This window comes from Pholis gunnellus, assembly GCF_910591455.1.
Source record: "Pholis gunnellus genome assembly, chromosome: 19".
Taxonomy (NCBI): domain Eukaryota; kingdom Metazoa; phylum Chordata; class Actinopteri; order Perciformes; family Pholidae; genus Pholis; species Pholis gunnellus.
The window spans coordinates 6,508,211-6,523,162 of NC_136546.1; the positions used below are offsets into that span (position 1 = coordinate 6,508,211).

The 14,952-nt window shown below is 38.1% G+C and overlaps 1 protein-coding gene and 1 pseudogene across 2 annotated transcripts in view; both read right to left on the reverse strand.

Annotated features, from left to right (window-relative positions):
• Positions 1 to 3,285: 3,285 nt before the first annotated feature.
• Positions 3,286 to 6,272, reverse strand: LOC306711653 (annotated as a pseudogene). Its single transcript has 4 exons — positions 6,254 to 6,272; positions 5,088 to 5,188; positions 4,061 to 4,230; positions 3,286 to 3,494 (listed from the first exon to the last, which is right to left on the reverse strand). The product of its transcript is annotated as an uncharacterized misc_RNA (transcript).
• A 2,468-nt stretch (positions 6,273 to 8,740) lies between these two features.
• Positions 8,741 to 14,952, reverse strand: part of LOC306711887 (afadin-like) — an 88,548-nt gene continuing 82,336 nt past the window's right edge. The window contains 2 exon segments of the mRNA XM_079180962.1: positions 8,741 to 9,999; positions 10,633 to 10,717. Coding sequence (XP_079037088.1) covers positions 9,855 to 9,999; positions 10,633 to 10,717 — 230 coding nt within the window. The 3' untranslated portion in view covers positions 8,741 to 9,854.

The window sequence follows — 14,952 nt, forward strand, 5'->3', positions numbered from 1 at the left end:
GTCGAAAAAGTCATAAAAAGGTCATAGTATAGCATGTCGAAAAAGTCATAAAAAAGTCATAGTATAGTATGTCGAAAAAGTCATAAAAAAGTCATAGTATAGCATGTCGAAAAAGTCATAAAAAAGTCATAGTATAGTATGTCGAAAGAAGTCTTAGAACAGTCATAGTATGTCGAAAAAGTCATAGTATAGCATGTCGAAAAAGTCATAAAAAAGTCATAGTATAGCATGTCGAAAAAGTCATAAAAAGGTCATCGTATAGCATGTCGGAAAAGTCATAAAAAAGTCATAGTATAGCATGTCGAAAAAGTCATAAAAAGGTCATAGTATAGCATGTCGAAAAAGTCATAAAAAAGTCATAGTATAGTATGTCGAAAGAAGTCTTAGAACAGTCATAGTATGTCGAAAGTCATAGTATAGCATGTCGAAAAAGTCATAAAAAAGTCATAGTATAGCATGTCGAAAAAGTCATAAAAAGGTCATAGTATAGCATGTCGAAAAAGTCATAAAAAAGTCATAGTATAGCATGTCGAAAAAGTCATAAAAAAGTCATAGTATAGCATGTCGTAAAAGTCATAAAAAAGTCATAGTATAGCATGTCGAAAAAGTCATAAAAAAGTCATAGTATAGCATGTCGAAAAAGTCATAAAAAGGTCATAGTATAGCATGTCGAAAAAGTCATAAAAAAGTCATAGTATAGCATGTCGAAAAAGTCATAAAAAAGTCATAGTATAGCATGTCGAAAAAGTCATAAAAAAGTCATAGTATAGCATGTCGTAAAAGTCAAAAAAGTCATAGTATAGCATGTCGAAAAAGTCATAAAAAGGTCATAGTATAGCATGTCGAAAAAGTCATAAAAAAGTCATAGTATAGCATGTCGAAAAAGTCATAAAAAGGTCATAGTATAGCATGTCGAAAAAGTCATAAAAAAGTCATAGTATAGCATGTCGAAAAAGTCATAAAAAAGTCATAGTATAGCATGTCGAAAAAGTCATAAAAAAGTCATAGTATAGCATGTCGAAAAAGTCATAAAAAATTCATAGTATAGCATGTCGAAAAAGTCATAAAAAAGTCATAGTATAGTATGTCGAAAGAAGTCTTAGAACAGTCATAGTATGTCGAAAAAGTCATAGTATGGCATGTCGAAAAAGTCATAAAAAGGTCATAGTATAGCATGTCGAAAAAGTCATAAAAAGGTCATAGTATAGCATGTCGAAAAAGTCATAAAGAAGTCATAGTATAGCATGTCGAAAAAGTCATAAAAAGGTCATAGTATAGCATGTCGTAAAAGTCAAAAAAGTCATACTATAGCATGTCGAAAAAGTCATAAAAAGGTCATAGTATAGCATGTCGAAAAAGTCATAAAAAAGTCATAGTATAGCATGTCGAAAAAGTCATAAAAAAGTCATAGTATAGCATGTCGAAAAAGTCATAAAAAAGTCATAGTATAGCATGTCGAAAAAGTCATAAAAAAGTCATAGTATAGCATGTCGAAAAAGTCATAAAAAAGTCATAGTATAGCATGTCGAAAGAAGTCTTAGAACAGTCATAGTATGTCGAAAAAGTCATAGTATGGCATGTCGAAAAAGTCATAAAAAGGTCATAGTATAGCATGTCGAAAAAGTCATAAAAAGGTCATAGTATAGCATGTCGAAAAAGTCATAAAAAAGTCATAGTATAGCATGTCGTAAAAGTCAAAAAAGTCATAGTATAGCATGTCGAAAAAGTCATAAAAAGGTCATAGTATAGCATGTCGAAAAAGTCATAAAAAAGTCATAGTATAGCATGTCGAAAAAGTCATAAAAAGGTCATAGTATAGCATGTCGAAAAAGTCATAAAAAAGTCATAGTATAGCATGTCGAAAAAGTCATAAAAAGGTCATAGTATAGCATGTCGAAAAAGTCATAAAAAAGTCATAGTATAGCATGTCGAAAAAGTCATAAAAAAGTCATAGTATAGCATGTCGAAAAAGTCATAAAAAAGTCATAGTATAGCATGTCGAAAAAGTCATAAAAAAGTCATAGTATAGCATGTCGAAAAAGTCATAAAAAAGTCATAGTATAGCATGTCGAAAGAAGTCTTAGAACAGTCATAGTATGTCGAAAAAGTCATAGTATGGCATGTCGAAAAAGTCATAAAAAGGTCATAGTATAGCATGTCGAAAAAGTCATAAAAAGGTCAGTATAGCATGTCGAAAAAGTCATAAAAAAGTCATAGTATAGCATGTCGTAAAAGTCAAAAAAGTCATAGTATAGCATGTCGAAAAAGTCATAAAAAGGTCATAGTATAGCATGTCGAAAAAGTCATAAAAAAGTCAGTATAGCATGTCGAAAAAGTCATAAAAAGGTCATAGTATAGCATGTCAAAAAGTCATAAAAAGGTCATAGTATAGCATGTCGAAAAAGTCATTTTCGTTTTCTTCCTCTTATCTCTTTCTGTCTTAGTAACCTCAGTGGTTGAACAGGCGGTTATAAAACATCCTGAGGTCAGAAATCACTCATTAGGAGAAATACATTTGCTATATTTACAGTTTCTATTTTACACATTTCTTTCTCTTTAATAGATTTTTCAGGTTACAAAATACATCATATCTATGGTTGAATCATGGTAAATATACTGTATGTTATCTTATTCATATAACACAGTTTGATACAGTTTGATCTTTAAGTTAAGTGTTGTGATTCAATGTTACATAATGGAGACCAAAAAGGGAAGCACAAAAAAAAGGATTTTATATATATATATATATAGGATTACGCTGGATAAGAAATCATTGTCTATTAATTAAAGTGCATGATACGAAAGATGTGGTATATGATTGATTGTTTTATTGAGTGCCATCCTGACACTAATTATTAAAAAAGTAACAAGGCAAAAATCAACTCTAAAAACCAGACATTTCATCATGTTATCCTGTTCTCTGTATTAAGTTTAAGCCCATTTCCTGGTTGAACATGTAAACAATACATCTTGTGTATCTTTTGGACTGGAAGTGAGAGGGGATTCCTACGAACAGAGTGCATTGCAGCTTCTGCAGGAGGTATAAAAAGGCTCTGCATCGAGAAAACACTTTCAGACGTTATTAGTGATCAGTGGTGAAAATCTACAGCATCTTGGAGTTAAGTGTGTATCTCAATGAGGCTGTCGAAACAAAGGCTGTGCAACTAGAAGTGCCACTAGGAGACATATGATTAAGATGAACCATATTAATCTTTTGTCGCACTATATCAGCCAATCAACAGCCTCATTAGACGCATCCCGTCCCCTCGTTGGTTTGTTTTGTCTCTAGACATCGTCGTCTGCGTCGGCTCGGCCACACAGGTAAAAGCAGAAGAGGACACAGAAGCCGCCAACGAGGAACAAACCCAGCAGGATGTAGACTACGGTGGTGGTCCAGCAGGCAAACAGGTACAGCGTCCTGTCGCAGTACGGATCCCCACTTGTTGCGTTCCTGATGTAGTTGGGCTTGTAAATAGAATATATCCACACATTACCTATAGGCAAGAAAGAGAAGAGAATAAATATGCTGCCATTTCCTGTTTTGACATGTTTTGGATGAGGATGACCCGCTAGGCCCCAATGATTTGATTGTATTGCAGATGTTTGAGCCAACTTTGATTTTAATCCAGACAATTGTTTTGACCAGCGTCAATTATTCAAATACAAATCTTGTTTTCAGTATTTCTGGGGCTTTTTTTGAAGAGCTGATAGTAGAGAGATGACGCGACATGAGGGGCCAAAGCAGTGTCATTCATTATGTCATTTAGCCACAATGTGTATCAAAAGATGTATAACGAACGTCATTGGGCTCGTTTCTTAAGAACTGTGTTTCCTTTCAACATCCTCATTTCCAGTTTTTTAAACTCCCTTCACATGTCCACCTTTGAGGACTGTGTGCAATCTGTGGTCTGTGTCAATTCTAAAAAGGCAGTGGGGCTCTCTAGAAGACATAGATGGACATCTAATGGCCAACACGCGTTACTACAACTTGCACTTGTCTTTGGTCGTCGTGCTTCCTTCCTGTGAGCTCCTTCGTCAGCCCGCTGCTGTTTAAACTCACCAGCCATAAGCCAGCAGAAGAGGAACAAAGATGTCAACGAGTTCCAGGTCGTGCAGACTCGACTGAGCGGGTTGGCGGTGCCGTCTTCGAGGGGTTCTGGCGCAGGGCAGGCAGGAGAGCGCCCCCAGCACCAGTCCAAAGACTCCCACCACCATCAAATAGATGGGGATCTAGTGCTGTCCTCCAGATGCATTGCACTTGATGGACGCGTGGTCGATGACAAGAGGTTAGTTCAATTCTGACTGTCAACATATTTCAAATATAAGATTTCAGTGGAACAAATAACACAAAAATAAAATGTCTGTGATTGCGAATCGCTCAGATGGCAATCTGAGCAACGGGCATGAGACAAAACACCAACTTTGAACATGCTGCGAGAAGAAGGAAAACATTTAGATGAACGCGCGGCACATAATCAAAACCAAATGAAACTATAACAGGCATGTGTATGCTTCAGTTGATCTCACCTAGTATCGGGGTTGGGGGCTGCGGATGCGTTGAATAAGGCCGGTGTTTGACATTATGAGTATTGGGGACGCCCACCTACAGAGGAAGATCAAGAACTGAGACGGAAGTGCAGACTCAAGTCGTCGACATTGTTCTGCATGCTGAAACAATATTTTATTCAAAGTGATCTTTAAGAAATCAAAGGTTTTCTGAATGTTAACATAAGAGGACAAGACTGCTCCCCTCAAAGGCAACATCACTGTTTTACAGGTAGCAACTTCTACAGTGAGTAGAGTTCAGATCATCCTTTTATCTAAAAGCTGCAACTTTTTTGATAATCAATTTTAAATGTTTGCTTATCAGCATAATCGAAGTAATGAAAGTAATTGCCAGTTGCAACAATCTCAATAGACCTCTGATAGCATGCAGTGACATTGTGTGATAAAGATTCAGCACAGTACTGGGTTTGAAGGAAATTTCAATCGACCAGCATTTTAAATGATTCATCGTTTCTTCCAGAGTCACATCAGACTTGTTTCATAATTCATTATTAATTTAGTCTTCATTAATTAAGTGGTACACGACTTGAAGCATCAACCTTTTTGGGCCTTAATTTGGACTCTGGTCCCTGAGGGCGAGATGCAATGAGCTCCACAAAAGGTTCCTTGATGAGGAAGGTTCCTGCGTTTGAAAAAAAAGAGGCTCATCTTACACTTAATAGACCAAAAAATGTAGGCTACATTTGTCGGTTGTCGTCGACAAAATATAACTTAGATTAGGCTATTAAAAAAAAAAAAGTACTCATGGTACCATTAACATGCCATTCTGCTGCCTGATATTAGCATGATAGTGTTATCACCCTACTTTGTATACTATGTTGGTAGTTAAACCCTTAACAATACATTATTTTAGCAACTCATAGGTTTTATGTGTAAAACTGAAAAGTAACTTAAAACTGTCAGTTAAATGTAGTGGAGTAAAGAGAGTAAACATACTTAGTTACTTTCCAACCCTGATATTTCTTTACAAGTTTACAAGTTATATTCTTGATAAAACATTTTGATGTTCAAAGCAGTATAAATAAACACGTCTGTTAGACCAAACTATGTTTATATTTTTCAGACTTTTATCTAAGGTTTTATTTCTTTTTTTTAATGAAATATTGCATATTTTCCTCTTTGAGAAGCCTCTAAAAGCTCTTTAAACTAAACAATCTGAGAGAATTAAACACCCCACCGTTAGCTATTAGAGACAGGTGATGTCACTAATCACCTGTGATTTTTATTGTTGATAAAAATCCAAATCCATTGATAAGATGCATTCACTTATAAATGTTTTAACTGCTGTTAAAATGAGAAGAGTATTTCACAGCCTTGATAAATTTGTGCCCTTGAGGACTCTTTAGCGTTTATTCAGTGAAATAGTGTTTAAACTCGCCCAGGCCCCCGGCCCGGCTCGCCGCCCGGTCTGCATTGCTTCCGACCCCGATGCTTGTCCCTGTGGCTGGTGGGTCCACAGGGGGGCTGCTCCATGATGTTTCTTCGGGCCCCAAGGGCGAAGGCCCGGCCACCAGACACTCGCTGACGAGCTCCCCTCCTGGGTCTGGCTCCGGGAGGGTTCCCCGGTTTCCCTGGTCCGGGCGAGGTGGCTGAAGTCTGTGGGCTGCAATTATTATTATGCCATCATTTTTGAACCGCTCTTAGTCTGGGCTCTCCCCTGAGACCTGTTTGCCTTGGGAGATCCTACCAGGGTCCCCGGACAACATAGCTCCCAGGATCACTGAGCCATCGCCATCCGGATCCTACAACTCCTCCCTCCACATTACTGGCACAGCCCTCTCATTTGTTCAAATCACCTCTCTGACATCTTAAAAAGGTCATAGTATAGTATGTCAGAACAAAAAAATTAATCATGATATAGTATGATGGCAAGTCATAAAAACGTCATAGTATAGTATGTCAGAACAAACAGTCATACCTGGTAAGTGGTTGAGTGTGAGAGACTGTGAGGGCTTGAAATGGTGTAGATAGGAATGGAACAGCACTTTGTTGAAGGAATGAATGAAAAAGTCATAGTATAGTATAGGACTGTTCAATTAAAGTTCAACGAGGTCCAGTTAGAGAGAATTTCCTCATGCGAAGGTCCGGAACATCACAATAATGTCCAACTTGTTCTATGATTTAGTCCCATATGTATTGAAGTAGCCAACAGTTGTATTAATGTCTGTATGTAGTCAACAACTGACAAATCAAATAAAGAAAGTTCAAATGAATAATATCTCAACAATCTTCATCCTCAGATTTCATATATAACTGGATAAATTATAAATACTCTAATAATATTGCATGTTTTCTTGTTTCAAGTAAAATAAGGGCTGGATTGAAGAATAACTTACAAAACGGAAACCTTTTGAAAAATGTGCATAATAAAATAAAGTACTTCATCTTAGAAAAACGGATTTTACTGAATTGCCCTGCAGCTATAAATTCAGTTCATTCAGGTGTGAAGTGATGTCACCCAAAAAAAAACATTTTTCTCATCTTCTAATAAGAGAAAAGTGTGTGCAGGGACTGTGTCTGTGGTTATTGAAACCACTTGTTTGAGCTCTATTCCTCTCTGGTAACATCATTGTTGGTCAGGGCGCCGGTTAAAACAGAAGCGCTCCGTCAAAATGTAATCATTCTCAATTATCTATCGGCTTTAGGTCATAGTATAGTACGTAGTCATAGTAACAAAGTCATAGTATAGTACGTAGAATAATGTTATACAAAGGTCATAGTATAGTGTAACCAAAAAAATTATAGTCAGAAAATCAGTCTAGTATGCTAAAAAAGTAATTGTTTTGTATGGCGAAAGTAGTCATACAAAAGTCATTGTAGTGCGTCAAAAAAAGTCATGAAGTCATAGTGAAGTGGGTGGACGACAGTCATAAACAAGTCGTAGTATAGTATGTCTAATAAATACAAATAAAAGGTCATAAAAATGTCCCGAAAAAGTCTTCGTATAGTATTTCACCAAAATACCATGAAAAGTTATTATTCTATTAAAATGTTAAAGTGAAAGTTATGTCCTAGAAATGTCATTAAAGGTACAGTATATAATAAAGTCATGGTAGTGTTATAAAAAGTCACAGTATGCCATAAAGAATACCACATAATATACAATTAGTTTGTAAAAAGTCACAGTACCAAACTATAAAAATCTATAAAAAGTCCTGCATTCAAAATATTACTTACAGTAATAGCAACAATTTATGCTTAAAAGTATCAAAAATAGTGAAGCCCCATCATGTCAGTGTTGTATTATTAAAGCATTTACAAATAAGTTACACCTTGTTACAGCTGGTCGAGGTGGAGCTTAAATATACACTGCAGGGTAGTTCAACTGTAAAGTAGTGTGTACATTAAAGCTCAATCTAAAAAGCTAAAGTAAAGGAGTCAGAAGAAATGTAGTGCAGTAAAAGATGTTAGTCAGACACAAAGTGGAAGTAAGTATTAAAAAATGGAAATATTCAAGAAAAGTACAACAGTGTAAACAAATCAATCATCAGAGTAACGGAATCAATATCTTCTCATAGACAAAATACACACTTTCAGCCGGCACTGTTGAAAACTCTGTATTTATTAATGATTTACAAAAAGGCTAAACATGAAACCATTAAGATGATTCAGTTCATTTCAAACTTAAAAAGGAGTTGTTGTTGTTGTTGTTGTTTTGGGTGGGAGAGGAGATAGTAGTGTCGTCTGTAGTGTTTGACAGGTCAGTTATTTTAACAGCATCTCATCTCATGTGGAATCGTTTTTTTAGTGGAGGCTCCCGGAGAGAAGAAATGAAATAAATCCACACGCAGGATGGAGTCAAACTGCAGACGAGAGATACTTTTGAATCTATTTTCCTATCTTTGTATTTTAGAACTGGGGTCTGAAGGGTGGTCTTTTTCTACATCAGCAGTGTACAATCACAATTCTGTCACCTTGACTCCGGTCCTAAAAGAAAAGAATCATCTGGATCTCCCTGAACTACAGCTGGTGTAAAAACAGACGACTTGTTCCGTCTCTAATGCAGAAAACACAGATTATCACCACAGTACGAGAGGTCCCACCTGTAATCCACTCCTCAAAACAGTTTGGAGACACATAGTTAATAGCAAAAACAAGTTTTTGTGCAAGTATGTTTTTTTTCCTCCCCACAAGGTTTGAAATAAATATCTCTAAAGCAAGAGGACTTAAAGAGTATTTCCTTTTTTTTTTATTTATTGTGAAAACCAACAATCACATTGTGAGTAGAAGAAATCCATTTTCTGGCTTGAATTTCAGGTACAATCAATCAAATTAATCACACACAACTCTGCAAAAAATGACTATTAGATTTAAAATAAAATAAAATTAGAGTTACCTCAGATTGGGGCAGAACATTTAAAACATTAACTCCACTGACAGTAAGATGCAGCAGGGAGACAGTCCAGTTTTAGAAGTACGTCCTGATAGATTTTCCTGTGACCAAAATGCTGTTCCATCACATTAGTTTTGCAGTTTTTAGTAGCCTGGCAGGTTTCTACAGTAGTAAAAGAGTGAGACAGTCGTGGACCCAAATATTTACAGTAATGTTGTGCACTTAAAGATCTTTCTCCGGACTGTACGATCCTCGTCTGGAGAATCTTTCAGAGTTGATCTAAAACATCACAAAATAAAATAAAAAAAATCCCAATGCGTTCTTGCTACGGAATGAATAAACAGTGTTTCCACTTACTAACAATTTTATATATATAAAAAAAAAAAAAAAAAAAAAAAGCAAATAAAGATTGGTCTGGAGCTCAACCCGGCATTTCTGCTGGCAATTAAAAATGTGAAAACAACATGATGCAGAAAAAGAGCATTAAGATAACACCATAAAATTGTTCATATTTCAGTGAGCTATTTAAAAAAAAAATTAAAATTAAAATGAGAATAGACCTTTCTCCATCCCCTCGCCCCAAGAACCATTTTATAAACAAAAATATATCACCCTCTGTCGTGTGATTCTCAAATTCTCACTAGATACAATTAAAACTTTTTTTACAGTGCTTTATCATTATATATCTTTGACAGACCTCAACAAGGGGAAGAAAAACTTTAAGCCATAAATGTCTCTCCTATCGCAACCATATAGCTACGTCAAAAAAGTCCAGTTATTGAACGATTAAAATAAAAAAATAAAAAGGGGGGAAAAAAACAACACAAACGGGAGGAGACGGTCAGCGGTGAGGGGAAGCGAGCGCCGGGATCTCCCGACCCGGTTTCGTCCCACCCCGCTCCTTAATGTTACCGTGGAGAGGCGTCGCTGGAAGGTGGAAGGCTCGGCGGGTCGACTACTTGGTGTTGAGCTCGTTCTCCAGCTCCATGAGTTTGCGTGAAGCCTTGACCTTGTTGGAAACCTCCTTCCCCTGAGAGAAGAGACGCTGGCGCTCCTTAAACGTCATACTCTCGCCGGGGATCGAGTTCTCCTGCTCCTGACTGCAAAAAGCGTTTCATCATATTATTCATTATTATTGAAATAATCAGAGTTATTGGTAATGAATGGATGAATCTATGATGAACATAATCGAGTCAAGACTTTCACAGCTGGAGGCAGACCTTATGTTCCTTTCCTGCTTTGCATATAAAATAATGAAGAAGTTCCAGCATTTTTCTGTATTTGCATATTTGGTATTAACGCAACCAAAAATGTACAGAAAGTAATCAAGTACCACAATATTAAATTAAGTCGCTAATTGTATCGAAATACATTTTTAAAGCACCCCCCCAGCCCTGACTTTAAGTCCATTTTCCTGATTATACATATACTGTATTACAGTATATGTATGTGTACAACGCATCACATCCAACTCTATAAGGAAAGAGTCATAAAACTAAATTCTTATATTATGAAATCTAAATTGTTCACATAAACTGTCAACTTAACATCTGATATAAGCAAGAGGATCCTTTAGATTGGAGTCTTTGGTCATGTTGTGGTGACCGTGCGACACAGGATCATTTCTAGACTCTTCTTGTGGGAAACGTTTTGCTGTTAAAATGTTAACCAACTTGTATCACAACGCATTAGCCCCTTAAATCAGAAACCAGGGGAAAGAATAAAGGCGTCACCTTTTCGTCCATTTGTCTCGCGGGTCGTTGTAGACTTCTCCGGATCCTACAACTCCTGCCGAGTTTCCAGTGTACGAGTTAAATCCTGTCCGAGGGTCAGGAATCACACAGCAGACAGACAGACAGAGCAGATACGAGTCAGCATCGTTCATATTACAGCTTTTGTCATCCGAAAATATCCCAGATAGAAGCTGCCGGCTGCCGGATGTCAAGATCTCTGCTACACGTTTCCCAATTACTCCCATCATTAATAAGGAATCACAGGCATTATTATTATTATTATTAGTGGACAACTACGTATTATTTTCCCATTATAGTGTTGAACATCAAGCAGAGACCCCGGGTCTCCAGCAACCAGCAGCTTCTTCAGTCGGCATCACTTCATTTCCCACAGACCAGCCTGAGCGGAAGGAAGAACGAGAGGGAACTGGTTCTGGAGAAGCATTAAGGCAGAAACCATTAGATCTCATTAAAGAAGAGCAGCAGCAAGCCAAGAAAAGAGAAAGAGAGAGCGTTAAAAAGCTGTTAAAGGGCCATTCCAAAGCAGCAGAAATGGTCTGTGGACGTGTCGATGGGATCCGAGGCCAAGGTCACCGTCACACATGTCTGACTGCTGATGATCTGGAGCCTGTTTGTCCGGAATCATCTAAAAAAAACACTATTTCATTCTATTACTATTTTATTTCCAACTGTTTTACTTGTCGTTCAGACCCAATATAGAATGAATGAAAACAATTACATTGATCAGTTGCAGTAGAACTCATATAATAATTAAAATTAAATATTTAACATCAAAATCAAGACAAGTTGTAAAGAAAAAGCTCCCGTATGAGCGTTGACATTATAACCCGTGCTCGGTTAAAGTCTGGAGGCACTGACTCAGGGAGGGTGACCCGTGACCTTTGACCCCAAAGAAGACATTTGTGTCCCTGTGTCTTTTCCAAACCCCTCGCAACATCCAGCCTAAAGCCAGACACAGCTGTTGCCACATCTGCCCGACTGGATCACAACTATGTTTTTAAAGTGGAACTAGATATTTGTAAGACTTTTTAAAAAAATTTTTTTTAAGGTTTACGTCTTCTTGGTTTTGGTCTTTCTATGGGATTTGTAGACAGACAGAAAAATAAAGAATGATGCGAGTGAGCAGGAACTAATCAAAATGAGGTGTTTAAATTGAGAGGATAAAACAGAGACTTCAGATTTGGTTCATGGCACAATATTTTACATCACAGGCTGAGAGGAGATACTGGATCCAAACGGTTAAGAAGAGATCCTCTATTGTTGAAAGCAGCGGTTGAATCCTACCGGATGACCCAGGAACAACCCAGAACTTTACTCATGAAACATCTCAACTCTACTTGGTTGCTGGGTGTTTCAGATGAAATGGAGATTGGTGCAGTTCAGACGCAGACACAGTGACAGGGTGTGAACCCAGATGGATTCATCCAGCTGGCAGCTCCTAAGCCCTCGAGTTTGGGTTTTATAGATCTGAAGAGTAGTTTGGGACGAGATCCCACTTCAGCCCCAAAACCACATAAACACAAACTGGCAGAGAACAAAGTAACCGCAGAGAAACAACCCTTGTTCAAGGCCAGTGACATTCCTCTGTGGAGCCAAAAGAGATGGAAAATAATACTTCTGGCACTGCAAATTGAAAAATCTCAAGATTCACAAAGAAAAATCATCCACTAGCTTTTTGACAGATTCTCAAAGGTTGTGAATGTTTTCCTTTGATTGTGGTTCAGTTATCTTAGAGGCCAGTTGAGTCTAACAAAACTCACTGCTTTTATTCTGCACCAACACGCAGTTTGAGTTACAACATCCATCTCTGGGGATCAAGCGTCTCCGCTTCGTGCGCCTTCTGAGCCGCCGTGTTGTTTTCTCTCGCGGTTTTATTCTGATTACAAAAGTATCTGCGGCTTGAAGAAGAGCCCACAGTCGGAGCTTTGGGAGCTGCCAGCTCAAATCACACTCATTTCAATACATTCTGGAGATCAATATGTCGGGGCAGCCAGAGACTCAGGTGCCGTTTGGTCACCTGAACCTGCCGCAATGCCCTTTGGGAGTTGTAGTAAGGTTTAGTAAAGCGGCAGCGTTAAGACAGCGGAGACACAGACTGAGGGGCGAAATGAAGGACAAGCTGGATCAGCTGAAACAGGCAGACGACAAAGCACGTCCAAGGATTCAAAAATATTGGAAAAGCAGATTAACAGACAGACCAACACAGAGACAGGCAAAGTGGGGAAAAGGAAGCAAACACATAAATAAGAGATTTTAAAAACAGAAGAAGGCAGCCTGGTGGAAGCTACGCACAGGCAGTAAAAGCAATAGACACCAAGCCGGTTACTGGGGTGAGCTGCTGGCAGCCAGAGTGCAGTGTTTTGTTTGTTTATGATGCATGGGTGTGTGGTGTGATGGGGGGGGGAGGGGGGGTGAGACATGCAGATTTTTGTTTCTGAGGGAGGTGGGGTGGGGGGGGGGCATTAGTAGGATGTTCTTTTTTTCTGATTTGAGTGAATATGCACCACGAAGTTCTCCATGAGGCCTTGGACGTGTTTTAGTGTTCAATGAGCATCAGTGGAGGTTTATTGTGAAGGTCGTTTCCTGGACCTCAGGTGGTGATAGCGTTCAGGCTGTGCAGCATTGGTAGCTCTGTTTGTCTGTGGATGCTCAAATAGCAAGTTGTGTCTGCTTGTGACCACTTATAACTATAATATATAATCCGTAAGAGTAGCGATTACTTTGGTTCTTTACTTTGACATTTTTTTAACCTAAATCTGGAATCTGAATCGACATTTGATGCCATATTTCAGCTTTTGTTGCTTTGCGCTTTGTGACCCATTTGGGTCGATAACAGCAGTATTGGTATATTGAGGCTCAATAACTGGCTTTAATTAGAACAAGTTGTGTATTCATCAACTGTGAGCAGTTCATTTAAAGACTCATTTCTTTTAGAGGCTTGAAGAAAAAAAGCAGCACAATATTTCACAAGAAAACTTAAAACATAAGAGAAATGTTGGAAAAATAAACATAACTTTGTGTAGTTTTCCTTGTTTTATTTAAATAATTTGATAGAGCACTAAAAAGGTAAAATCATTTAATAAATTACAAATAAATAAATCCATAAATTACTTAGAAATATGTTTTTACTGATGTCTCTTCAGTTATTCATTAACTCTTTGGATTTATCTTATGACCTTTTGTGGGGTCACGACCCCCATGTTGACAACTAATTAGTTGGACTGAAATAAAACTTGAATCGTCTACAATCTAATGTCCAATGATTTTTGGCATACACCTAAAAATACCAAAGCCAAAACTAAATATAACAAAACCAGTTTGCTCAGAAACTGTATCTCAGATAAAATCATGGGAGCAAATAATTCAGACAGCTGCCAACTGACTGCAGGTTAACCCCTCCACTGTTAGATATCGCTGTCCAACAATGAGGCCTTTTGAAGAAAAGCATCGATAGATATCTTGGCATAACATTCCACAAGGATAAACCAAGAAAAACAGCTCTTTAATACTTGATCTATGTTAAGAAAGACTTTGTTTCTTTTAGAGGGACCTGTGGCCCCAGCATGACCTTTTACATCTTCAATACAAGCCGCCGTAATGATAACTGCCACTAGGAGGCGCTTGAGCAGTTTGAGCAGACCCGAGTTACACAGAAGCTCAGAGTTTGACGACAAGCAGATTTAGACCTTTTAAAAACAGCCACAGACAAAGAGGCCTTTCACTCAACACACTGCTGCTGTGTGCATTTTTGGCATGTTAATGAAAAGAGAGCCGACTCTTTTTTTTGGAGTGATTGATGGGTTGTGTGAAGCCAATGATGTGTCTCCTTCCCTTTAAAGCCAACACCGCTAAGCAGAGCGACGGGGCAGGAAGGGGGCAGGCAGGCAGACTGACGGCTGGCCCCGCCCCCTCGTCCCAAGCAGCGACAAACCAGACACAAAGGAGACGGCGAGCGACAACACCAACAGTACTATGATTGGCTTTGATGGGTTCCAATCTGCATCAAAAAGTGGTGGCGTGATTATCGATTGCTTTTTCTGTTCACTAGTGCTGATTGAGGGAGTGGGGGGGGGGGGGTTGTGTAGAGGAACATGTGGAGGGGAAAATAATTACTGGGGGACAGGAGGAGGTGTTCAATCAAATCAACGTAAAATTACAAATACAATCTGATTTGTTCGAAGAGAGCGAGGGAAATTTTCCACATCTATATATATATAATAACGAACATAAAGTGATGAACGGAGGGGACTGATTGACGACAAAAAAAATTTGGACAAACACGTAAAGAAGGGAAAAGTA